The 26,037-nt window shown below is 40.1% G+C and overlaps 3 protein-coding genes across 3 annotated transcripts; 1 reads left to right on the top strand and 2 right to left on the bottom strand.

Moving 5' to 3' along the window:
• Positions 1-1,171: 1,171 nt before the first annotated feature.
• Positions 1,172-4,617, top strand: eif6 (eukaryotic translation initiation factor 6). The gene is made up of 6 exons (XM_079578170.1): positions 1,172-1,331; positions 1,664-1,749; positions 1,890-2,065; positions 2,158-2,334; positions 3,269-3,453; positions 3,850-4,617. Exons 1-6 carry the CDS (start codon positions 1,225-1,227, stop codon positions 3,857-3,859), a joined length of 741 nt encoding a protein of 246 aa, XP_079434296.1. The 5' UTR covers positions 1,172-1,224; the 3' UTR covers positions 3,860-4,617.
• A 3,184-nt stretch (positions 4,618-7,801) lies between these two features.
• map1lc3a (microtubule-associated protein 1 light chain 3 alpha) lies at positions 7,802-10,344 on the bottom strand. The gene is made up of 4 exons (XM_079578346.1): positions 10,173-10,344; positions 8,896-8,951; positions 8,662-8,768; positions 7,802-8,130 (listed from the first exon to the last, which is right to left on the bottom strand). The coding sequence occupies exons 1-4, from the start codon at positions 10,210-10,212 to the stop codon at positions 7,968-7,970; spliced, it is 366 nt and encodes a 121-aa protein (XP_079434472.1). The 5' UTR covers positions 10,213-10,344; the 3' UTR covers positions 7,802-7,967.
• Positions 10,345-12,072: 1,728 nt separating this feature from the next.
• uqcc1 (ubiquinol-cytochrome c reductase complex assembly factor 1) lies at positions 12,073-25,626 on the bottom strand. Its single transcript, XM_079578343.1, has 9 exons — positions 25,400-25,626; positions 24,859-24,963; positions 24,464-24,571; positions 20,997-21,069; positions 20,855-20,912; positions 20,657-20,765; positions 15,755-15,832; positions 15,402-15,515; positions 12,073-12,981 (listed from the first exon to the last, which is right to left on the bottom strand). The coding sequence occupies exons 1-9, from the start codon at positions 25,472-25,474 to the stop codon at positions 12,847-12,849; spliced, it is 855 nt and encodes a 284-aa protein (XP_079434469.1). The 5' UTR covers positions 25,475-25,626; the 3' UTR covers positions 12,073-12,846.
• Positions 25,627-26,037: the final 411 nt, after the last annotated feature.

A 26,037-nucleotide genomic window follows, 5' to 3' on the forward strand; every position in this document is an offset into this window, starting at 1 on the left:
TATTGTAGCCACAGCTGCCCTGGGGTAGACTGACGGAAGCGAGGCAACCAGTCTGCGCCATCAGCCCCTCTGACCACCACCAACCACTCACTCGCTACATTCGCTAGGCTTCCTGGTGTTACTAAACGGTCTCCCATCCAAGTACCGACCAGGCCCTGCTTAGCTTCCAAGGTCTGACGGGATTGGGCATCACAAAGGCAATATTACCCTTATGAATATTCTGTAAATGTGTGCCACCAATACAAATATCTATATTGGTACCCATCAATCTTTATATCAAAGTATTTTATTCATATTTCATTATTATTCTATTGCTGCTTGGAATAGGAGAATATTATTTTTATTTCTTATTTTTTTCCCCAAAAAACACTGGATCTTTATTTATTTATTATTAACCTATATTCTGTCCAAATTCAATGCAAATATAGTAAGCAGAAGGCCCATTTTAATCTCCCCTGGCATATGCTTTACTTTGTTTTTTGTACACTGTTGTATAGAAAAACATATATAATAAATATATATAAAAAGATCTTTTTGTCCTCTTTGCCTGTTTTTGTTGATTGCTAATGAGGGAAGGAAAATCAGAGACCCCGAAGAACCAAACCGATACTATGCAAACTTCACTCAGAAAGAACAGACAACGGGACCTTCTTGCTGTAAAGCAAGTATTAACTGTAGCACCATAATAACGCAAGATGCCCCAAACAATCCACATGTAGCCCCCTATTTATATTTGTTTACATGCTTGCGTGAGTTTAGCAACAAGTACTGTTATTTGTCAAGTACTTGACAAATAATAAAAAAGGCAAAATAACTACGTCTGACGTTCTACGTCATCACGTCATCCCTGACGCGGAAGTGAACACGTGTGGAAGTTGCGCACATTTGGAGGCTAGAAGTAACATTCAGGTATTTTAAATGTTATCCAATATGACAAATCAACCAGTTATGTGCGTATATTATAAATTACTTTATACTAAATTGATTAAGAGTTGTGCGGTGCGGATTTGAGCTCGGTGGATTTTGAGACAACAAACTTAAGTTCTGAAAATTTAGCAGTTAGCACAGCTAGCTAGCAAATCCGCACTTCTGGTATGATATTTATTACTGCTAGTGAGCTACCATTTTACGTGTTGCGATAGCTGGTAGGATATCGATCCTTTTACTGTGTGTATCAACTGTGTTTCCCCTTTTAGAAACAGAGGCTGTAATCCCGTTTTTGCCATGGCTGTCCGAGTAGCGTTTGAGAAAAACAATGAAATCGGCTGCTTTGCGAAACTGACAAACACATACTGTCTGGTGGCTATTGGTGGAGCTGAAACCTTTTACAGGTATGTATATATATATATATATATATATATATGTATATATGTATATATATATATATATATATATGTTAATGGTATTACTCAAAATATATGATTATGAAGAGTAATTGAAAACCTCATATAATTTTGTTCTGATGTAATAATCGTGTAACCTCCCTGTGGCTCATGCTGTTTATATCTGTCCGACATATTATACTATACTACCCATAACGTATTCGTCTTCTCAGATATTTTCTTTTGACGTTCACATTTCTGTTACTTTTAAATGTGTTCATTCACCAGATTGTTAGACTGTAAAGAACTGAAATACATTGTCTTATTTTTCTTGTGGACAGTGTGTTTGAAGGTGAACTGTCAGAAACCATCCCAGTAGTACATGCTTCTATAGGAGGTTGTCGTATCATTGGCAGAATGTGTGTAGGTATGTTTTTTGAATCACCTTTTGTCTACTTTTACTTTTGGATACTTTTTTTTCGAGTGTCTATATCTTTTTATTTAATGTACATAAGTAGTCATAAAGTATAATATAATTAATATATGTTGATTACTTTTTTTTTGAAGGAAACCGCCATGGCCTTCTTTTGCCTAATATCACCACAGACCAGGAGCTCCAGCACATTCGAAACTGCCTCCCAGACCCAGTTAGGATTCAAAGAGTTGAGGAAAGGTTGTCTGCTCTTGGAAATGTCATAGCCTGCAACGACTACGTGGCACTGGTTCATCCCGACCTTGACCGAGTCAGAAATAATTCTTACATTAAAACTTGCACTGTATATCCAATGGAAATGCCTATCCTTACCAAGCAGGTGTTTTGTTTTTGTGTGTGCAGGAAACAGAAGAAATACTTGCAGATACGTTGAAGGTTGAGGTTTTCCGGCAAACCGTGGCCGAGCAGGTACTAGTCGGCTCTTACTGCGCGTTCAGTAACCAAGGAGGTCTAGTCCATCCCAAGACATCCATAGAAGACCAGGATGAGCTGTCCTCATTACTTCAAGTTCCTCTTGTGGTTAGTAGCAAATTGAATTGCTTAAGCAGTAGTACATTTCCAGTTTGGAGCACTGGTTGGTATAAAAAATGTAAAACTCGGTGTGTATTGTTAATTATGCCCACAAATGCAGCCAGCCTGAAGTGAAACGACTTGAATGCGATTGAAATTACTGTAATGACAGATCTTATTCCAGTTCCTTCATGTTTGTGTGCATTCCCGTGTGCAAACGGTATCTATTTCTGTCCCCAAACCAGTGGCAAATGCGAGCAAGACAGTCAACTGTTTTTGGAGAGATTGGACCCTGCAATCTACTAAGTTTGCACGGGCGATCTAGCCTGGCTAACGCCAGACTAAAAACACAAGTGATATTTAGTCTTGGGACCACCAATTCATTTTCTCATAGGAGAGGTGTGGTTTACGATTGTCCATAGCTGTTTATTGGGCGCTACAAATGTCGGTCATTCGTCTGCACGTAGCCATAGCCAATCGTATCCGATGACGTATGACGTACCCGCTGTAAACTTTCGAGCTAAACTATTTAGAACACGGTCTAAAGCTTGATCGAAAATTGCGTTGCTTTTACTGCTGTCATGCTGGATCCTTTTTAAAAAATCTGTAAATAAACTACAAGCTTCCGTATATCGAATAGCGCGTCATCGTCTTGCCGTCCCTCCTCGTTCTGTGATTGGTTCCCAAATCCATGTGAACATTTCTGCTGTGCAGTTCGAAATAATTCGAGCGCACACAGCAGTCTGGCGTTAGCCAGGCAACGGGCGATCCACTGATTGCTTGCAATTTAACCAATGGGCACTCCTGATTTAGTTTGTTGCTTTTCACTAAAATATTGTTATAAACTGGAACTAAGATATGTATGGTAGGATGAAAAGTGCAAATTGGTATGCAACACTAACCTAGCTACCTTTTGTAAAACTTTCCAATGTCTTCATTTTAGGCAGGTACAGTGAACCGGGGAAGTGAAGTGATTGCTGGTGGAATGGTAGTAAACGATTGGTGTGCGTTCTGTGGGCTGGACACCACAAGCACAGAACTGTCTGTCATTGAGAGCGTCTTCAGACTGAGTGACACAGCACAGCCGTCAGCCATCGCCACCAGCATGAGAGACTCACTGATTGACAGGTAAAATCCAGTGTTAAATTGGTAACATAAGTATAAATGATCTATGTTGATTATGAATGAGATGGGGAGTCCATACTATGCCGCTACAATTACTTTGTACAGTTCACACAATGACTTTGGATAACATGAACATTATGTTAACGCTTGCAGATACAGTTTAATGGCACATCTAACAGGCAGCTTGTTCAAGTTTACATATTGTGTTTTTAAATTGGAAAACAATGTTGGGTATTGTGCACCTCATTTAGTTGTGCCACAGGTGCATGTCAGCCTGAAACTGTTAGAACTCTTTTTGTGAGCATTCCATCCAACAAGGGTGAATGATACACAAGTCGATTGTATTTTAGGTGTGAAATATTTACTGATTGGGTGTGTATTTATCTTTTTCCTTTTTAGTATGGCATAAGCTAGGACATGAAGTAATCCAAGATCTTTGCTCTTGTGCTGCCTGCCAACACTTTCAACCTCTCGACGTCACAGCTGCCGTATGTGGACCTAGTTTTCACTGTTAAGTCTATTCACAAGAAGAATCCAGATAATCAGTCATTTAAATTAAACTTGGCTCTTATGTGTTAAAAATGAACAAAACAAATGAGAATACTAATTGTAAAGAAAGTCAGGATAAATGCTGATTGAATTGTATGAAGTTGTTTGTACTGTCGTCTCTGTCACTGCATGTAAATCAGGAGGCGTTATGATCTGTAAAGAAAGCAGACATGTATATGCTTTATTGTAATTGTGTAACATGGATATTCCTCTTGTTTGTATTGCATTGTGACAGGAAACTTCTACAATTAAAAACAAATAAACAATAAAGCTGATTTTATAAGAGTCAGGAATGAAGGTTTCAGTCAGCAGTATGCTTCACCGCATTATGAAAACTGTCATGACAGCTGGAAGTACCTTTCATGTTGCTTTCTCTTTGTCAAGTCTCCATTGTAAACAAATTAGGGATTTCAAAATTAACTCTATAATAAAATTTCATATTTTCTATCTGTTGGGCCAGTTTTTCCATTGCACCATTGCATTTCAAAGAGATCCCTGTGTGAGACGCAGTACATCCGGCTGCCAAAACTGGTTAATTGAGATAAAGGTTATAAAAGAAAACATAAGCTTTTATCATGGTATAATGGTCTCTGGTGAACAAAATAAAATGAACTCAAAACACCTAGTATTGTGGTGCTCCCTGTTGAGTCTGGACCTGTTTCAATCAAATTACCTCGACTGGTTTAATATACAGTGTGCTCAAATGTCTACATACCTGGGCAGATTTTAGGATGTATTTTTCAGAGATTATGAATAACACACAAAAAGGTTTTTTTTTTTTCACTCAGTGGTTGTGTGAAGCCATTTATGATGAAACAACTAAGTTTGCCCTTTTTAAATCATAATGACAAAAGAAATTACCATGATCAAAAGTTTACATACCCTGGTGATCTTGGCCTGATAAAATACAAGTTGACACAACCGGGTTTGAATGGCTACTAAAGGTAAGCATCCTCACCTCTGACCGGTGTTTTGTGTATTTGTGTGTGTATCAAAGGTTAGTGATTTTTTGGGGGCTCCTGACAGACCCTTGCATCTTTCATTCAGTGCTGCACCGGTGTCTCTGGTTTCTGAGTCATGAGGAAAGCAAAAGAATTGAAACAGGAAAAGGTAGTTGAAAGGGAAAGGGATATAAAAAAGATATCCGAGGTCTGAGAGTATCAAACCTAATCATAGTCGGGTCGACAAACAAAAAACCCCAGCAATAACTGACAGAAAAATTGTGGATGAAAAGAAAAACCAAGAAAAAAGTTCAGCTGAAATACAGGACTCAAAAAAAATGTTTAAAAAAAATTGTGTAGCTGCTTCAAGATGCACAAAAAGGAGGCACAAGTCTTAACATTTCTGAAACAATGTCATTTGGAATGATGAAACCAAAATGGGACTTTTTGGTCATAACCATAAACATTACATTTGGCGTCAAGGCCTGTGATTAACGGCGCACCATTCTACAGTGAAACACGGAGCTGGATCACTGATGTTTTGGGGATGTGTGAGCTACAGGGAACTTGATCAAAATAGATTTCAGGATGAATGCAGCATGTTATTAAAGAATACTGGAGGAAAAGTGTCACTCATCAGCCTGGAAGTTGCACATTGGACACTTGGACGTTCCAACATAACAACAATCCAAAGCACAAGGCCATGTCGACCTCTCATTGGCTACAGTAGAATAAAGTGAAGGCTCTGGAGTGACCATCTCAGTCTCCTGACCTCAATATCACTGAGCCACTCTGGGGAGATCTCAGACGAGCAGTTCATGCAAGACAGCCCAGGAATTTACAGGAAATGGACATTATTTTTGCCAAAAAAGAATGTCCAGTTTTATCGTCCGAGGAAATAAAAAGGAACTAAGAACTGGGGTATGTAGACTTTGTTTGACCATTTGGCTTTCCCCAAATCCAAAAGCTTCTTATAAAAAAAAAGTGTCAAAATAGCAACAAAAACAAGACAAAAACAAGGATGAAAACGCAACAAAAGAGCGAAAAAACATAACAAAAAAGCGAGTAAAAAGGGACAAAAATGTATGTCTTAGCTTTCAAATGAGGTGTTAAGACTGGTATATAGGCTGTGACCTTTTGGATTTGGGTAAAGCTGAATAGGAGAAAATGCACTCGGTTAACAGTTTCACTCCCCTCTTTGCCAGGGCAGAATTACTATCGCTTTGTGTGACTTTCACAAATAAAAATAAACCAAATGGCTGTAAAGTCTGAGGCAATTTCAAAAGTGATGCAAGTAGACCTGCTCAAACCACTGACTGAGGAGTAACAAATGTCACTACCCTGGCAGCAAAGTTTGTAATAGAGCTACAGTAAATCTCAAAAGGATTATTTAATAACAGAAAACATTTTAAAGGCAACTTTTTTTTTATTGGCAAATGCTTCGAGTAAGGTAGCGATACATCTACTGTACATAAAGAACACTCTTCCATAGAGTGATGTAAGAAGCCTAAAAGAAAAGCACACGTATACAGGTTGATTAAAGGATCCTTTACATTTCAAACACACAGTACATCTGTTTTTGGTATGCAAAACATCTATAAAAACTCAATAAAACAGTCTATAGCATACATTTTGTTGATAAAACATGCAAGGTTTCTAGTGCGTCGCAACCTGCTCTTTTCAAACAAAGGTAGAAGCGGTAAATGTACAGAAGAGGAGCAAAGAGAAGCTGATCAGAAAAACATTTTAATTTTGATAATGTTAAGTCTAAAAAACTAAACAAAAATCATGTCAACCATTTCTCATTAATTTATGTGCAAAAGAAGCTCATTCATTTTCTACATTTAATACATTGTAATATGTCTAATGTTCTATGCTATCAGGACACACACGTAGCAATCGTACAGGCTCTCAAACACATGGGAGATGTGGGGCTCACAGTGCAAGGAGAAGATTTTAAAGGACCTCTACTCAGCTGGACAGCTTCACTAAAATGAAGGACATCACTAATGAACAAATTTCTCTGTGTTCAACTCATGTTACCGCACCACCTAAGCCTGCTGGACTAACGAGAAAAGTATTTTCCTTGTAGCAAGTAGTTGCTTGTGACCCTCCATATTTTTTATTGTATAGCTGAGCATAAAAACTAACTTCTATGACTGAAATGAGTAATGGTGGTATGTGCATGTATGCCAATAAATGACAATAAGGTGATTTGTGCTCAAAAGGCAATTAACACATGAACTGTGTGATCATTCAGTGTAGCAGCATTAGGCTAAAGGCGCTAATCATCCCTTTATTATGACCGAACAGTTTTCAATCCGTTACATTTTAAGTGACATTGGACAGGTCAGTAATTAAGAGACATTAAGAAATGTCTTTCAACGTGATGTGACCTGTTGAGGTGTGTGAGGACAATTATTGCACTCAGAAATTACTGCAAATTCGACAGGATTACAGTAATTCTTTCTAAGCCTGATTGTCAGCGAGAAGTGAAGCCAGTATTAGACTTCAGGCTGACAGTGTTAAATTATGTTGAAAACAAAAGAACAAGCTCAAACTAAACAAACACAACTAAAGCTACAGCAACTCAAAGATCAGAAGACATGTTTAAAGTATAAAAACAATAACACAAATAACTACAGATCTCGTCTGGAATCACAATCATGATAAGAAAAAATGTCACTTAATCGTTAAGCACTTCAAAATGTGTTGATTACCAAGTTTTGACATACTTAATCCCGAAACTTGCTGTGTAAGTTGTGTTTTAATATTGTTTAGGTTTTTTTTGCCTTGTACTCAAATTTAGTGACCTGGAGAAGTGAGTACAGGACAAAACTAAATGAAAGAATACTTCAAACTTTGAGAGTCCTCTGGCCAAGTGTTGTACTTACTGACCAGCACAAAGTGGGTTGTCCGGTTAAAACTCAATGGGGGCCTGAAATGCGATGGTGTGGGCACAATCACAACATGGGGTGGTTTTATGCCCTCACACAAAGCTCCTGACGTCTCCTCGGGAGCTCCTCTCTAGCAGCCGAAGGTCTCCTGGGAAGCGTAGACCATGTAGAGGAAGCCGTCCTCATCCCGCTCCTGCTCGTAAATCTCAGAGATAGGGGTGGACACAGACACCATGCTGTGCTGGTTAACCAACAAGAAAAAGGCCTGGGTGGGATTCAGCTGCAAGCGGCGTCTAGTAGAGAGACAGGTAACAAGGTTCAGTCAGGTACAAATCAACTCGTCAAAGCTCAGGTAAGAACATATCTCAGTATGGAAAAACGGTGGCCTATTCCTTTAAGTTACCCAAAGCTTTAATAAGTGTAAACAGACACTTATTCTTGAATGATCAAGGTACTGTTTGACTCTTTATTTAAGTCAGATTGGTCCAGACCAGGTACAGATGTAACTGGGGCTTGACATTACAATTAATGCTAAATAATTACAAATAATAATAATGAGAACCACAGTTAACGTAATAATTTACATACTGTCCACAAAATTTCACTTAAGTCATTCATCCTATTTTTTTATTATTATTTTTTTACTTCTAAGGACTTTGTTTTGTATGTCGGTCTTTGCTTGTAAACTCACGAGGCGATTGACTGTAACACTATCTGCAAACAGCTTTAAATACGCACATTGCACACATTGAAAAACAGCCAAATGACCTCCAGTCAAGTCACACAGTCACAGAGCACACTACTTTACAATCCGTGTAAAGTACCTGATGATTTTGACGAGCTCACTCATGTTGACATGGTCTGGCACTAAAAACTTTGTCTTGTCCAGAACAGGAAGCTGCTTCTCCCCCTTATATCTCTCAATAATTACCTGTGAAAGTCACAAGGAAAATGGATTAACTACTAAGACATAATACGTGTGTTACAAACTGTGATTGATTGTAAACACTCTACAAATTAGAGCAAAGTCACAAATAGTATTTGAGAATATTACTTACAGGGATCTTGTTGGGATGCTGCTCTCGGATCTGCTGGACCTCTTTGCACCTGTCAGCTGCAGGTGACAATGAGCAAAACACTTGTGTAACCATAAACATATCAACACAAGATACAAAAATGAAATGCTTTAAAACGTGGGACATAAAACACTGGAGTTACCAAATAAACCAATTCTCCATTGTGACATCAATAAAGGATTATCTCATCTTATCTTAATTGGACATTTGGTTCTATGTAGAGGTTGACTTACACAGTATACTATTTCCCTAATTAGGAAAAAACAAACTAAATCAGACTAATTCTAAACACTAAACACTGAGGTTCAAAGATCGGAGAGCACTGAGGGGGAAGAAAAACTATGAATGAGGTCTTTGTTTAGTAGGGCTGTTCTTTTCTGTTTGTACTCTAGCTAATATTTTAGCTTCGGTGGAAACAGATTTGCAAAATCCACTATTAAGGTGGCATACGAACGCAAAGACACCCTAACGTGGAAAATAAATGCTCTATCAGATAGTGGGATTATTGTTCCAAAGTAGCTCATTTGGTCTAATGATAATATTTTCTATTAGACCAGAGTGGTTTTCATACCTAACTGGTCTGATAGAAAAGAGGGGGAAAGTTGGGTTAGTGTCTGCAGCCCTGAGTGTACAGTGCAGCCAGTGCAGCAGACATTTGACTTTCTGTCCCCGGAGTAGCCAGACCATAGACTGTATTATATAAAGGACTCCTCCCTCCTTTAGGGCTTCATTGGCGTCAAATTACAACATAATTCACTGAGCACGTGCACTGGGCTAACTATCTGCACATGTTGTTTTCTCAAAACAACACTCAAAAACACTCAAATTGTTATTATCATATTTACTGGACAAATCGGCGTCTATAAAATCATAGTCCATAATAGCTGTATAAACAACCTACGTACTCAGGCCTGCCTAGTTTATAAAGTACCCATGAACACATTTTGTGGAGAAAAACAATGTCTACTTTTGACAGTCAGTGGACTTAATTTTAGACGATTTTTTTGAATTGTCATTTTGGCAAAACAGGTCTCTAAAGCTCAGTTTACCATATAGGCTAATAATTCTTCAGACAGATAACCCACACTTTCCGGGGTAAAACATTTAGTCTGTATGCAATTTAGTGCTTAGAATAACCATAACGATGATTGAATGTAGTAACGCTGTTATCGAGTTTCAGGCTAGCAGGCCGGCTAAGTGCTAGCACAGACAGCTGCTGTTTATGCACTGACGACCCTCGGCTCTTGTTGACTTCTTACCAAATGTCCTCCTTTGTTTGAACGGTCTGTCGGACGGCATCGTTACCTGTGTAATAACACCGTAATAAATAACTGTATTACGAATGACCGAAAACACAGGATAGCGCGGAAGGTCTGTATCCCTGTTCCTCCGCTCGTCGGTCAGTCTCTCTCTTAACCTAAACAGCTTTGGACAAACAAAGCAAGTAAATCCAGCCCTGACGTCATGCTGCTCTTTAAAGGCGACGTGCACCAGTGTAATTACGAAGTGTGCTTTTTGAGATGTTACAAAAATGAATAAACTATATAATGTATACAGTGTTCATTTTGACATATTTTAATTTAGTTTTAGTCTTAGTCTTTTGACGAAAACGTAATTTCATTTTAGTCGAGATTTAGTAAAAAAAAAAAAAAAAGAAAAAAATCTTGAATTTTAGTTTTAGTCGACAAAAATTGCAAGTAAATTTAGTCGACTAAATTTAAGACAAATTTAGTCGACTTTGCATTTATAATATTCATTATAATCATATTTAATCTTGTTCCTCTGCTTCATGGAGCTGCTCCACATGAACACAGCTCAGAGCTGCTCCTTTGGCAGAGAAATTACATGATATGAGGCTCTTTCAGACGGTCAACAGAAGTTTGGATGATTTTAGTCTCTCCTTTTCATTTTTATTTAGTCTTATTTTGGTCGACTAAAATATCTGGACATTTTAGTCTCATGAAAAACTATTGAAAAACATGAAAGACTATTAATTTCGTTTTAGTATATATATATACACAGAAAAGTCAAGGCAGGCAGGGAAAGGGGTTTGTTGCAATCACGCAATCAGAAATTGCATCAAACATCAAATATGTTGCTGCACCAAATTGCATGTATTTTATGTAGCCTACACACATACGAACTGTGCGTTGTGTTTTTCACATGTTAAAAATGATTCATTTTTTTCATTCAACTGTCCAATCTAACTACTGTTAAAGCCGCTGCAGGCTCCCACTGGTGGAGCCATTTGGGGGCGCTCTGGTGCTCTGGCTCATGTGCCGTCTTACTAAAATGCATGTAAAAAGAAAAACATATTGAAGGCGCATTGAGTTGCCTTGTGTACGAAATGCACGGTATAAATAAACATGCCTTGCCTAGAAAATTAATACATTCTAGCCTTTGCTCTGCCCGATCCCGTCAGCAGATCTCTAAAGCTGGACAGGGAAGGGCCTGGTTGCACGCGCGCGCACACGAACGCACGCACACGGACACAGTTATAGTGTGATTCAGTGCTCCTCCTTTTAACAAAGCTTTATGCTCAACAAAAATTCCTCCGATCTCCTCCTATTGGTCAGCCTCAGAGTGTAACATGCTGATTTAACCAATCACAGTGAAGTGTGAACTTTCAGAAGCAGCAGGTGGCTCAGTGGTTCCAAACCTGGGGGCGGCCTACACAGGGCTTCGAGGAAAAAGCGTTGGGAACCTCAGGTTAAGTTACCTCTTAAAGACAAAAGCAGAATGGAATAACCTGCCATGAATCAGATTGATAATGTAGATAATACATTAGCATTAGCACTGGAATATCTTTCAAGAATCTCTCTCCTTAAACAAACTTTTAGCAGCATAACTTATTTTAGTAAATCACAGCTCAAAATAAAGTCTCAAAACAAACTTACACAAGCCATATTTAGTTTTAACAATTGTTTGTTTTTATATGTAGCAGCATCCCTTATGTTTTCCCCATATGGTTCTGTTGTGAAAGTATCAATAAAAAGATAAAAGCGAAAATGTGAAGCTTGTCAACTTATGGTAATACTGGTACATAATTGCCTCAATCATTCAAAAGCATAGATGCATCTACCAAGATTACAATTAAATTGTGTACATTATGTCTCTCACAGCATGCTGTTGACAAAGAATAAATACTCTACAGCATAGTACACATCCAGAGACCATTTTATTTTATTTAAAAAATTGATTCAATGTTCAATACAGTGATGGTTGGCTTCTACAAATCCATCCTGTGTGGGTCTGAGAGCATCATGGACAAACGTTTAGACAAGTAAAAATGAAAATATAACAGGACTGAAACAGTATAGCAAAAGGTTCAAGTACAGACGTTTGATAAAAAATAACCATAAAATTTGCACCAAGAAATTTGGTGTCAAATTCACAGTGCGAGAGCAGTGACAGACGTCTGAAGCCCAAACCTTTGCTGGAGCAGAGTGTAAACATGAGGTAATAGAAATAACATCATAAATAGTAGTTTTATAAATAAAAAGTTTTGTTTGCCTCAGAGTTCTCGCGCCACACTTTGTTCTCACAGAGTCAGTGGAAGCTCTCAGAACCAACAGGATGAAGATGTTGCTGAATGGCATTTCCTGCTTTAGGAAAGTTTATGTCACTGACAGTTGCAGATGAATGTGTGAATGTCTGTCTGAAACAGGAAAAAAAATGCAATCCCTGACTGAGTTTTCTGCATATGGGCACCCCCAGAGGCCTAGCACTGGTGGGGAACATTTAGGAAAGAGCCAAGAAACAAAAACAGCATATGAAAAGTGACAGTCAGCAGATGGGGGAATGAAAAAAGCAAAAGGCTACGCTGAAAAGCTGAGAATTTAACAATACAGTGACGCAGCAGATTAAAGATGCAAAACAAATGAAGACTACAGAAGAGGCCACTTGTATCTGCCTTGAGTCTGCCTCTATGTTTCACAGGCCAGCGTCGTTGTACGTTGGCGTCGTCACCTTCAGGATACTCTGAGCATTTTCCTCCACTAGAGGGCGCCACTTGACTTCTCCAGTGAGAAGCAAGTCGTCTCCAGCCAACGCGTCAATGAACTGCATCTGCACAGAGTTTAACATGGACAGTTATTGACGACACTGTTGCAGAGTCCAGGAACACCTTAAACGAACAGCTAATGCCCCTCCGATAATGCATAATGTGTCTGTCTCCAACAACAATAATAATAATAGCTTACATTTGAATTGTCCTTTGCAAGCTTAAGTTGCAAAGTTGCAAACTGTAATCTTTATTCACTTCATACATGGTGGTGTTACTATGGAGGGCAAAACAAAATGCAGCAGTGGGAGCCAGGATTCAAACAACTGACCTTTGGATTTGTGGATGAACGCTCCACTACAGACTGTTTTACCAAACATGATTCTTTCTACCCATTCTCTGTAATGTCTGCAGATGAAATTAATTTTTTGACATCATCTGCACACAAGACGAGAAGTGAGGCTTCAACAACAAACAACAAATACATACTAACTGCGCTGGCTGACAAGAAACTACTAACACCTCCTTACAAGGCACAGCCCCAGACTCGATTCAAATGCAGTTTGGAAGTCGTGTAAAACTGGCTGTATTTTTGTAACTCGCACCTTCTCGCGCTGGACTCATTTCTGTGGATGTAATGTCAGCTGAAGGTGTCAGCTTAATGTCTGAATAAACACCCTGGTCATTTTGCTAAAACATATAAACCTTGAGAGCAACTTTGCAAACTTCTGGAAACCACAGAACAGCACTTACTTGGACACTTCAGTTATTTGCTGATATAGGTCCACATTATTTTCCCCAAGCAGCTTGTCGAATGATTTTTGATACTCCATATCATTAAGGCATTTAGCAAAGTATCAGGTGCTGCATGGCGTCGTGACAAATCAAAGAGACTCTTTGTTCTATAAACTACACACTTCTTAGTGAACTGCAAACTTAACAATTACACAAAAAAGGTGTTTTTTTTTATGATAATGTGAAGTTGGTCAGTAACGTCCATTAGCACTTTGTAAGAAATTATGCATCTTCGTGTGAATAATGAATAGGTGACATGTTTTTGGAAGAGGAGCCAGCTTCTTTACCCATTTCTGTTTGCTTGGGCACCAAGTAAATGGCACAGAGGCACTGCACCTGACAAGCTGTTTGCCTTGCCTGTGCAGAGGAGCAAGAGGCGCTTACCCACCGAGCTGGAATTACCTACAAAATTTACAAAATCAACTACAAAAATGAAAGTTGACTCCGTTGAAAATACTACCTCGCCCGATGACTGGATGGGTGTGATCATATTGCACATTAAAAAATCTCAGAAACATGTGGTTCACTCATGTCAAAACGATCATGGTTTATAAGATCACCAAGATATATATTATTTTAAATCAGAACAAATAAAAATTGCACAGGACAGAGAGACACTGAAGACAAGAGGAGGACTAAATGCTTTTCAAATGTCTGTTCTGAATAGATATATGTTAGGATAAATTATCGTCCACTTTAGAGATGTATTACAAATAACTGCTGTGACTGGTTCAACATTAAACTAGTGAGAGAATTAATCCAATCCAGATCCTGTACAAGTCAAGTAGGAGCTCGCTGCTGCTCAGAGGTCTCTTGGTTTGACAGATATGGCTGGATTTACATCTACCAACATAGTGTGCCATATCTTACCATTAACCCTCGAATTAAGGCATATTTCCACGCAAGAAGAGTGTAGCATAGATTGTCTGGCATTTGTCCTCAATTTGTAAATAACCTTTGTGAAAATAAATGCTCCCATTACATATTTCAGTTCAGAAAGTAACACACTTTGGGTGCCACATGCCGCACAACACCTTGCCTTGATGTTTTGAGGAGGTTTGAGTTGGGGAGTGGGACCAACATGATTAGGACCACTGGGGGCTGGCGTACACATGTGTCAAGTGTGTCATTTGTTTGGTTTCTGACGCAACACTCAAAGTGCCTGTGCAGCTGGATTGTGTGTACCCACACAAGAGGAGACTCTTGGCTGAGTCAGTGCTTCAAAGACCTTTGACCCACCTGCAGCTACGTGTGTAAGAGCATCAGTCAAAACTGGTTTGTCTAAGATTACAACGGCAAACAGAGTTCAATAAACAGTGTTGAGACGAATACATGAATTTGATTTAAAACACACAGAAAGCAACCCGGAGGTGAATAGCAAAGCGGTCAATGCAGCAGATGGAGGCCTGCAGGTGTTTCCAAAACCAGGAGTGTTTTCAATCACACAGAGGCAAAGAAAACATACAGCAAAGTGCAAGGAGGGGGTAGATAGGTTTGGGGTTTTGAAAATGGGCTCTGTGGGGGTGGGTGAAGAGGAAAAGGGTAAAAGTGAAGGTCAAATTGGTTCCTCTTGCAGAAAACTGCTGACACCACTAACATTATTTTCAAGATTCCGAAAGCAAACCCGTCACATGAAGTCTTCACAAGGAGAATTCAAAGTTTGAAATTGTAACACGATATTGGCACACACCTGTTTGCGAACATATTCCACCATGAGCTCGAGCTGTTCGGGGTCCTCACACTGACAGTTGAACAGGTTCCTCCACAGAGCTGCAGCCAATACACTGTCGTCAGAGAGAATTCCCTGTGGAAATACAGGCACATGCCCATTAGTCTTCCACTTGATGCATCATCTATCAAACCCTAGTGACAGTGTTTTGTTTCAGTTTGATGAAGACAACTGGCTCCAACCCATAAAACTGACCTGAAAGGAGTATTTCTACTATCTGACAAATATTAAGTCTCGTATGAAATTTAATGCACATAATAAATCTGCTTCATACACTATAAGGAAGATGTCAGCACTCTAGATGCAACTCCCACCTCATCATATCCAAATATTGCCGCGTAGAAGGTCTCTGTCATCGCTTTTGTTGCTTCTTTTCTTTGGCTGGCATCAATCTGCAGCAAAACAAGACTGTGGCATTAATTGTTTGTTCATTTCAGAAACGGGCTGCTTAAACAGTAGTTTTTGCAGTTTAAAGATTATATTCATAGTTTCTCAGTCAGTAAATGTCTATAAATGTTGCCTTGTGAGATATTTCTAAGAGTATAGTGTGAATGTAAATTGTCCTACATGAAAAGCTGTCTGTGATCATGTCTGTGTGTGAAAGGCACTATACAAATATAGTATTTTCTTTCCCTTAATTTACCATCAACTCTTCTGAAAGGGATTGAAGAGTTTCCGCCACTTCAAAGAGGAGTCATTAAAATGGCTACTACAGCGTTCATACTCACAAACAATTAACGCATACAATATTTCTAATTTTAATAATTTTGCAACTTTCGTCATTGATAAAGCACAGTGGGTTTAAATTACTTTACCACTAGCATCAACAGGACACATGTTTTGAAAAACACCAAAATAATTTAGAAACAAATAAGCCTTTCCTGCTCCATCAATTCCCATCAATCCCTAAAGATTATACTAATAGGATTACCAATCATCTAAAAATGCAGTAAATTTGAAATGAACTACATTGTCATGAATGTTGTGAGACATGTACCAGTTGTGGGTGAGGACTGAAGTCAAGACATGTTTTTTCACAGCTACTTTCCACAATTATCATGAAACCTGAGAGCAAGTCCAATCACTGGTGTTGCTTGTGACTTGTACAAATATAAGAGCTGCTGATGCTGGGTTCCAGCCTGAACATTGTGTGGACACTGTGCCCGTTTAAACTGCACAAGAAGGAAAACACAACACGACTCCTTCAGAAAACATTTACGTGTGCTTTTCACAACCTGCTCTTCCAGAAAGCAATTAGCATTAAGCATATCCTGCCATGAACCGTCTGCATGACACGCTTCATGAGGCAAGTCCTCAACAGAAGCTGCACAGTTTACTGAAACAGCATGTTCCACAGCCACAAGCAACAAATGCACCTTCCCTGCTCCACAATCACATAAATCAAACAAATAATCATGAGTTTTTTTCTGAGTTATTTGCAGCAGTAATGCACTTAAATTTAAACAGAGACGGGAAGCATAGCTAAACAATTTACTCAAGTAAGAGTCTTTACTTTAACAGAATATTAGTCAAGACGTAAAAAATGTAGTGTCCAAAAAAATTACTCAAGAGCAAAAAGTACCTGTGGAAAATGCAACTGTGGATGAGGTCGTTGTGACTTTGAGCAGACAGACGGTTGTTGATGACGTCGAGCAGACAGACGGTTGTGGATGAGGTCGTTGTGACTTTGAGCAGACAGACGGTTGTGGTTGAGGTCGTTGTGACTTTGAGCAGACAGACGGTTGTGGTTGAGGTCGTTGTGACTTTGAGCAGACAGACGGTTGTGGATGAGGTCGTTGTGATTTTGAGCAGACAGACGGTTGTGGTTGAGGTCGTTGTGACTTTGAGCAGACAGGCGGTTGTGGTTGAGGTCGTTGTGACTTTGAGCAGACAGACGGTTGTGGATGAGGTCGTTGTGATTTTGAGCAGACAGACGGTTGTGGTTGAGGTCGTTGTGACTTTGAGCAGACAGACGGTTGTGGTTGAGGTCGTTGTGACTTTGAGCAGACAGGCGGTTGTGGTTGAGGTCGTTGTGACTTTGAGCAGACAGACGGTTGTGGTTGAGGTCGTTGTGATTTTGAGCAGACAGACGGTTGTTGCTGAGGTCATTGTGACTTTGAGCAGACAGACGGTTGTGGATGAGGTCGAGCAGACAGACGGTTGTGGTTGAGGTCGTTGTGATTTTGAGCAGACAGACGGTTGTGGTTGAGGTCGTTGTGATTTTGAGCAGACAGACGGTTGTTGCTGAGGCCATTGTGACTTTGAGCAGACAGACGGTTGTGGATGAGGTCGAGCAGACAGACGGTTGTGGTTGAGGTCGTTGTGATTTTGAGCAGACAGACGGTTGTGGTTGAGGTCGTTGTGATTTTGAGCAGACAGACGGTTGTTGCTGAGGTCATTGTGACTTGGAGCAGACAGACGGTTGTTGATGAGGTCGTTGTGACTTTGAGCAGACAGACAGTTGAGGTCGTGACTTTGAGCACAGACGGTTGAGGTCGTGACTTTGAGCAGACAGACAGTTGTTGCTGAGGTCTTTGTGACTTTGAGCAGACAGACGGTTGAGGTTGTTGTGACTTTGAGCAGAGAGACAGTTGAGGTCGTGACTTTGAGCAGACAGACGGTTGTTGCTGACATCAAGCAGACAGGCGGTTTTGACGACGTGACTTTGAGCAGATAGACGGTTGAGGTCGTGACTTTGAGCAGACAGACGGTTGTTGCTGAGGTCGTTGTGACTTTGAGCAGACAGGCAGTTGTTGATGACGTCAAGCAGACAGACGGTTTTGACGACGTGACTTTGAGCAGACAGACGGTTGTGGATGAGGTAGTTGTGACTGAGCAGACAGACGGTTGTGGATGAGGTCGTTGTGACTGAGCAGACAGACGGTTGTGGATGAGGTCATTGTGACTGAGCAGACAGACGGTTGTGGATGAGGTTGTTGTGACTTTGAGCAGACAGACGGTTGAGGTCGTTGTGACTGAGCAGACAGACGGTTGTGGATGAGGTCGTTGTGACTGAGCAGACAGACGGTTGTGGATGAGGTTGTTGTGACTTTGAGCAGACAGACGGTTGAGGTCGTTGTGACTGAGCAGACAGACGGTTGTGGATGAGGTCGTTGTGACTTTGAGCAGACAGACGGTTGAGGTCGTTGTGACTGAGCAGACAGACGGTTGTGGATGACGTTGTTGTGATCATAATTGAGCTTTCAGTTTAAATTATTTGAATGGGGATTCTAACAATTTGTCACATTTGTGAGCTTGTGCCAGTCATGCAAAAATGCATAAAATATACCCAAGAACACTGACAAAGTTCACATGAGCAGCTGTGAAAACACCTGCACCACAAGTCCCTTACTGCACCTCCCTGCTCCGCCCAGAGCAAACGTGCGCACACACAGCAGTGAGCTCACAAAGTAACGCTGTCATTTCTCATCTCTGACCTCCTTCTGTCACACAACACCAAAAGAGCAAAACTAAAGAACTCATTCTGAAACGCATGTTTAACCCTGGTTCCAGCTCAACCTTCCTGCCATGTTAAAAGGACAAAAGGAACATTCACAGTGACCACATTAACAACTGAACATAAACTGACTGGCTGAAGGCTGTGAACTAGGGATGTCCATGATCAATCAGTTAATCAATTCATCCTCATCATGGGCTTAATCGATTAAAAATTATGTTAACAATTAATCATTATGCTGTATGTTAGGGGAAAATACAGTATAATCAAAGTGCAAATGAGCATAAATTGTGGCATTTGTTCAAGTTTAAAAACCTATTATTTGTATTTTGGTTAATATTGATACTTTATTCATCCCCATAGGGAAATTCTGCATTTAACTCATCATCGATGCCGCTGGGGCGACCTGTAGGAGCAGTGAACAGCCAGCCAGGCTAATGGTCAGAAACACCTGGCCGGAGGATTCACCCACTGTACATGTTTTAGTGGTAGGGGAAACCGGAGTACCCGGAGGAAACCTACGCAGACATGGAAAACATGCAAAGTCCACAGAGAAAGGCCCCGTCCAGGTGGGAATCAAACACAGTATTTTCTAGCTGTGAAGCACAAGAGCTTCACCGCTGCGCCACTGTGCCGCCCAATAATAATTCAACTTTTTAACAATGTTTTATGATTATTACTGGGAGAAAAAACATTCATGGTGAACATAGACTCATCACACTGACTGAAAGTCATGTGCAATGAAAGTATGAACTCAATGAGTTGTATCTTTAGATAAAGGAAGCAAATATGTCTTTGTTTAATCAGTTTTGAAGATAAACCTCTACTTTGGCCATAGTAATTTTAGTTATATCCAGTTAACATACTTCCTAGTTTGACCCTCTTCTTTCTGGTTATGTAAAAGAGCAGTGTGTACGGATATTTGCACAGTGTTGGCTATGGCTGCTTGTATGTGACGTCAATGACATGACTTTGTGAGCTTTAGTGCAGATTGACTCGTGGTATTTTTCCCCCCATTATATGGATTTATAGTACCTGCTATTTTAATAGCCAGGCAAGTGTACTGGCTCATTAAAGTAGTGTTTGTCCTCAACAATTAAATGTCAGGAATCCACTAATGTTTTTCTAACTAATCAGCTTCGGTTAATTCCAAATTTAAGTATGACAAAATGTTTTTAAAGGTCAAATGCAGCAAAGTGAAAAAGTAAGTCAGTGCTGCTCCAATGACAGAGAATAGAGGCACGGTCTTGTGGCCACAGGCTGCAGCCCGGCCAACCCTCAGGGGACTTGGCTACACTTTTGGCTTGAGAACTGCTGGCACAATTACAGTGAGGCAAAACCTTAAACATACAAAGTCTGCATCCTATGTGGCATGAAACAGCACAAATCTAACCCAATGTATTTCTGTGGCGCACAAACAAGTAAAATATAGCTTCTTGCACATCAAACATGAATTTAGACCTGAAACATGTTGTCAAACTGCCTTTTTTTTCTCAAGGATTTGTACATGATGTAATAATGCATAATAATCCCATTATGTTTGTTTTATGAAGTAGATTCCTGATATCGATAATCAGCAGAATAATTATTGGTTCAAATAAACCAGGATTATGTTACGACCTACACACAATTTAAGTTAAAAGGTTTATTGTTTTGTAGAGTGTATGGCTTATATAAATATGGCAAGACAGCAGCATTTTTACATGGACAAAGGAAAAAGTTAATGTTTTCTTTAAACTCACTTAAAAACAGAACTTACCCCCATAATTTTGCTCCTCTGCTCAACATCTTCCCACATTGAGTGAACGACATAACGGCACATGTACTTCCCCTCTCTGCCCTCCTGACGCATTCGCACCAAACACATCCTGATGCCCAGAGAACACATGACACAAATCAATTGTTTAACACCGTCGACCATCAGGGGGGAGGAAAAGGGCGCTCATGTGTAACGTACCATACATGTAACTGCGCTACCAAGAACCAGGAGTTGAGTGTGTCGGGAAGGGAACATTCTGAAACACAAAACAGCATTTAAAACCACAGAAACAAGTCTCTACCCCTGAGCCTAAACCATGGATACTGTATTTTTTTCTTACTTTCAAAGAACTCATCATAATTGATTCTCTCTACACAGCATGTGTACATGCGCAGGGCTGCAATCTTGATTTTCTGTCAAATAAAAAACAATTCATATGGTTCTCTTGGTAAGAACAATTACAGCTGGGGAAATAAATCACCGGAATTAATACACATTTCATCCAATTAATATCCTTTACTGTTCATTTTCATGGTCCTTCTCAGGTCAGCTGCTTTGTCTAGGACCTTAAGTGCACACATTGTCAATACAAAGCCCGGATGAGAAACAGGGCATGAGGTCAGTCATGTAGAAGAACTCTTAGTACAATTCTTTAATGACACAATGATCAGCATTCCTGTGGGCGCAGACGTAGCTTCTGTTTAAAATGCAGCCATGACCTCGTGTTGTCACAAAGAGTGTGACGCAAAACTTATGTCGGGAATTGACATAAAAGGGAGATTTATTTCTCTGATGAGGAATATGTAAGGGACGAGATTTCTGATAATGGACACCTCGCTGGGGCCTGTTTGCTTATTTTTCTAAGTCTTGGGCAGGAGTTATTTCACGTTTTAATCTGTTTTACCTGAAGCTAGTTCCAGCTCAATTGTTTAGCGTTACTATGGAAACAGCTGCAGCGGAGTGATACAGAACGTGATTAAACTGTTGCTGGACTAGCTGTACATTATCACTTTTTAACAGACAGTGTCCAGCCAATCAGAATCGAGTATTCACCCAGACCATGGTATAAAAATAAATATTAACATTATTTTAGATAAATGCATTTGTCTTTTCACATCATTTCGGATATATATTCCGTGGGCGCCGACATGCATTGTGCCCGCCCCTTCACTCGTATTAGTTTACATAGGACTGGAGAAGTCAAGAGAAAATTAGTTGCTACACGAACACAAAGCCGATTTTAGGCTGCGCAGAGAAACAGTGCGGTGATGACTTGTTGGTGCAAATGAACATCGGACATTTTACACAAATCAATCTACGAAACATCAGATTTTAGCGGTGAACATTCTCCCTCGTTCTCCGCTTAATGAACGGACTTCACGCTCTACCGTCAATACAATGGAAGTGGTGATCCGAGGCGAAAGTGTCCGGGGCGAAATAAGGTGAATAGAAGAAAGAATGTCAACGTTTGTCTGGCTTGGCCTTAAATGCTCGTTAGAACAGCGATTATTCATTGTCTTGTTAGGCCTCACAACAGCATAGCTCTGGAGTCACCCCCTGTGAACATGCTGTGATGCACTCCACTGACTGCAGGGGGGACATTACAGGATGACAGGCCATGATTTAAGCCACCGAGAGTCCACCTCCGCTGTCCAGTGCAGCACAACTCTGGAGTCACATAAATGTCCTCTCACTGGCTGGCAAAGGCAGGTAGTTTTTGAGTCATATCTTTATTCTTTTATCTGATTTTTATGGCGTATTCTTTGGAAATATTTGAATTCCTACGTTATTTATTTATTGAAGTAGTAAATTCACCATGTACTGTCCTTCTAACCTTTATTTGAGCAATTTGGGTCTGAACTTATTACTTCAGCGTACGCAAAATGATTTCAATGTTATGTTACTCTTATGTGAGTAAAAAATATGGATACTCTGCCAAGGTCTGCTGGTTGGGGAACAGCCCTCAAGACAGAATATTTTAAATGCACAAAACAGGATCCAATTCTCTTAAAACATTGTGACGTTTCCCTTAAAGGAATAGGCCACCGTTTTTACATACTAAAATATGTTCTTACCTCACTATAGTCGAGTTAATATATCCCCGTCTGGTCTTTGTCCGTGCGCTCTGTCACGCAAACGGAGCACATACGCAGCCTCTCCCACATGTCACATAGCTCCGAAAAAGCTCACGATAGAAGCTACCAAGCTCTTCCACGTGTTCCCTATTTAAATAAAGTTACGTGAAGTGTTTTCATGCGAAGTATATTTACACAGAAATGTAACATGTCGATTTTATAAGCAAATAAAGAGGGGGACTATATTGTGAGGCGTAATGATACGAGGAGCAAAACGTCCGCGCAGTAACTCCTAAAGGTTATTGACGGAAGTGAGCGGGGGAAGTCTTTAGGAGTTACTGCGCGGACGCTGTGCTCCTCGTATCATTACGCCTCACAATATAGTCCCCCTTTTTATTTGCTTATAAAATCGACACGTTACATTTCTGTGTAAATATACTTCGCATGAAAACACTTCACGTAACTTTATTTAAATAGGGAACACGTGGAAGAGCTTGGTAGCTTCTATCGTGAGCTTTTTCGGAGCTATGTGACATGTGGGAGAGGCTGCGTATGTGCTCCGTTTGCCTGGCAGAGCGCACGGACAAAGACCAGACGGGGATATATTAACACGTCTAAAGTGAGGTAAGAACATATCTTAGTATGTAAAAACGGTGGCCTATTCCTTTAAGGTGCTCTTGTGTTGGAACTCCACCTTGAGGTTAAATAAGGATAATGATGCAGCAGTTAACCTTTGCATTCTAGCCGTATAAGCAGCAATCTAGTACTGCATTTTTTGGATACAAAAAGGGTGCGCTGCAAGCAGAACTGACAGCAGCGCGCGCTTACTGCTTCCCCTTCGTTCGCCTCATCTTTACATTAACATCGCACGCAGCCTCATGTACTTCATTTAGCATTTAGGCTACATCCTTTTTAAGTTCTCACAGGACAAACTACAAACTTGATTTAACACGGCCATGTCCCATGAGAAAGAGATATAGCGCTGCCCTCACTCTAGTATTGAAGGGCACATGGTTCTCAACGCCGCAGAAACAAATAAGAGTAGCAAAGAGATCAAAATCCTCCCGGTCCATGGAAAATATTCAGGTTTGGTCTGTTGGAGGAAAAAACACTATTGTACATATCACCGCAAGGATTTTTGTATCTGACAATAACAAATGGATTTGAACCCTCTGGGATATAAATGAATGAATGAAGCATTTTCACCTCCTTTAAGCAGGTGGTCGGCCTAATTATTGTGGGACATTGAGGGTGAATAGAGAGAAAAACCATCAAATATCCAAAATGACACTGTAGATGGGCAGCACGGTGGCCGAGTGGTTGGCTTTCTGTGTGGAGTTTGCATGTTTGCCCCGTGTCTGCGTAGGTTTCCTCTGGGTACTCCGATTTCCTCTACCACAGAGTGGCAGTGGTTCAGTACTAACCCTACATCTGCTCTACACAATTTAGTTTTAAATTGGATTATAAGAAATAAAGCTTTTTTCCTGCTTCTTCAACTGATATAAATCTCTTCTAACCTCGGACACAGAACAATGACTGGCGCCCTTGGATCATGACAGATTTATTACACGGCTCTCAGTTCATTAGTTAAAAGTGATATTATACATCGCAAGAAACAAGTAATGTTAAAAACTGAGCTAAAACTGAAAGCTTAATCTTGAAATAATGAGCAGAGATAAACAAACACCGTCTTGTGTTTCTGTCTGTGCGAGTGTTACATTACAATACTTACCCATTTGTTGTACTTCAGAGCACCAGTGAAGCCCATGGCTTCAATGAGCTTTGTAAAGGCCCCGACCTCTTCCTCTGTGTGTTGGGGAGTTTGTTTTACATGAAGGAGCTGAAAAACAAAACAAGAAAAAGCTTCACCTGAATGGAACTGCACTGTAACCCAATTTACAAAAAAAAAGAAGCCCAATCACAAGACCACACACCTGGACACTGTGGCCTTTACTTGCCGAGTGCAGCTGCTCATATTAATATAGTGACCCATTCAAGGCTATGTTTTCATTAGTTGACAGACATTACTGCAACTTTAGAAGTTCTATATTAGCATTTATATTACTATTATTACTAAATAATGGAAGGCCATACAAGGATCTTCTGTCATGTCTTTTCTTGTCATACCTGTGAGGAGCTGTGCAGTGTCCGACATGGTGTTAAGCAGGGAGGGCTGACTTTGAGGGGTTGGTATGCGACAAAGGCTCGGGATAAACAGCCTTCTTCTAACACCTGAAAGCAACATTATACAACCATTAGGAAAGACATAAGTAAGAAACATATCAGGAGATTTGACCATTAGTTAAAGACTATGTGAGTACATCGTGTTTCTCCTTGGGGAAAAACAAAACATTTGTCTTGGTATGCAAAGCACCTGGCTGGCACACTCGTGTATTAACACAGAGGAGGTCACAGTCCTGTTCACACAGAGCAGCCCATAGGAAGGCAATCTCATCATTAGGGACTAGAAGTGAACATACAATAATAGACAAATAAGGCCGAAGTGTTTACAGAACAGTATTTTCGTGTTCTTTCTTCATTGACACATGCTTAACAAAGCATCATGCTGCTTTTCTCGGTGAATGTTTCTTGTGAACCATCAAGTTCATCGCGTTGACTTAACCTACTTAAATCCACTTAGCAGCAGAGCTAATGTTAGCTCCATTACCTTTCCGTAGGCGCCTCTGGACGCAGTCACATTGAAAATACTTTTCACTGCAGACTGCAGTGGTCGCCGATACATGACTACAAGATTACTAGAGACTAAAGCTAAACAGCGGGTTGCCACAATCCCGCGGCTTCCCCTGTAAATCCTGTAGGTTTAATAACGAGTCCTTTGCACCCCTCCTCCTCCTCCTGCAATGTCAACGGAATCTGTCCGCCGCCGATAGGGGCCCGTGTAGAAACAAGGCTCTGCAGACCGAGGGCTCACTGCGTTTCATAACCAGAGAAATATATACAACAAAACAGCCAAACAATTCATTATGAGCGACTACACGAACGCCTCATATCAACATATTTGCTTCAACAATAGACCTTCACTGGTCTGACTGAAGTGGCATTTATAAGGGAAACACTGAAAGAATTAGTGCACTTTCTGCAAGAGTAAACCATGAAACCACTTTTGGGCAAACTTTCTACTTCTGCTCCACAAGTAGAATCAGATTTTTTTTTTTTTTCATTTACTTTAGTTTCACGAACTAGGAATTTTCTTCAATGCAACATGAAACATAGACTAGCAGAAGAGCATGCAATAAAAAGTGAACTAAGCTAAAAAGAACATAAAATAAAAAGAACAAAACAAGA

This window comes from Gobius niger (genome assembly GCF_951799975.1).
Source record: "Gobius niger genome assembly, chromosome: 20".
Taxonomy (NCBI): Eukaryota; Metazoa; Chordata; class Actinopteri; order Gobiiformes; family Gobiidae; genus Gobius; species Gobius niger.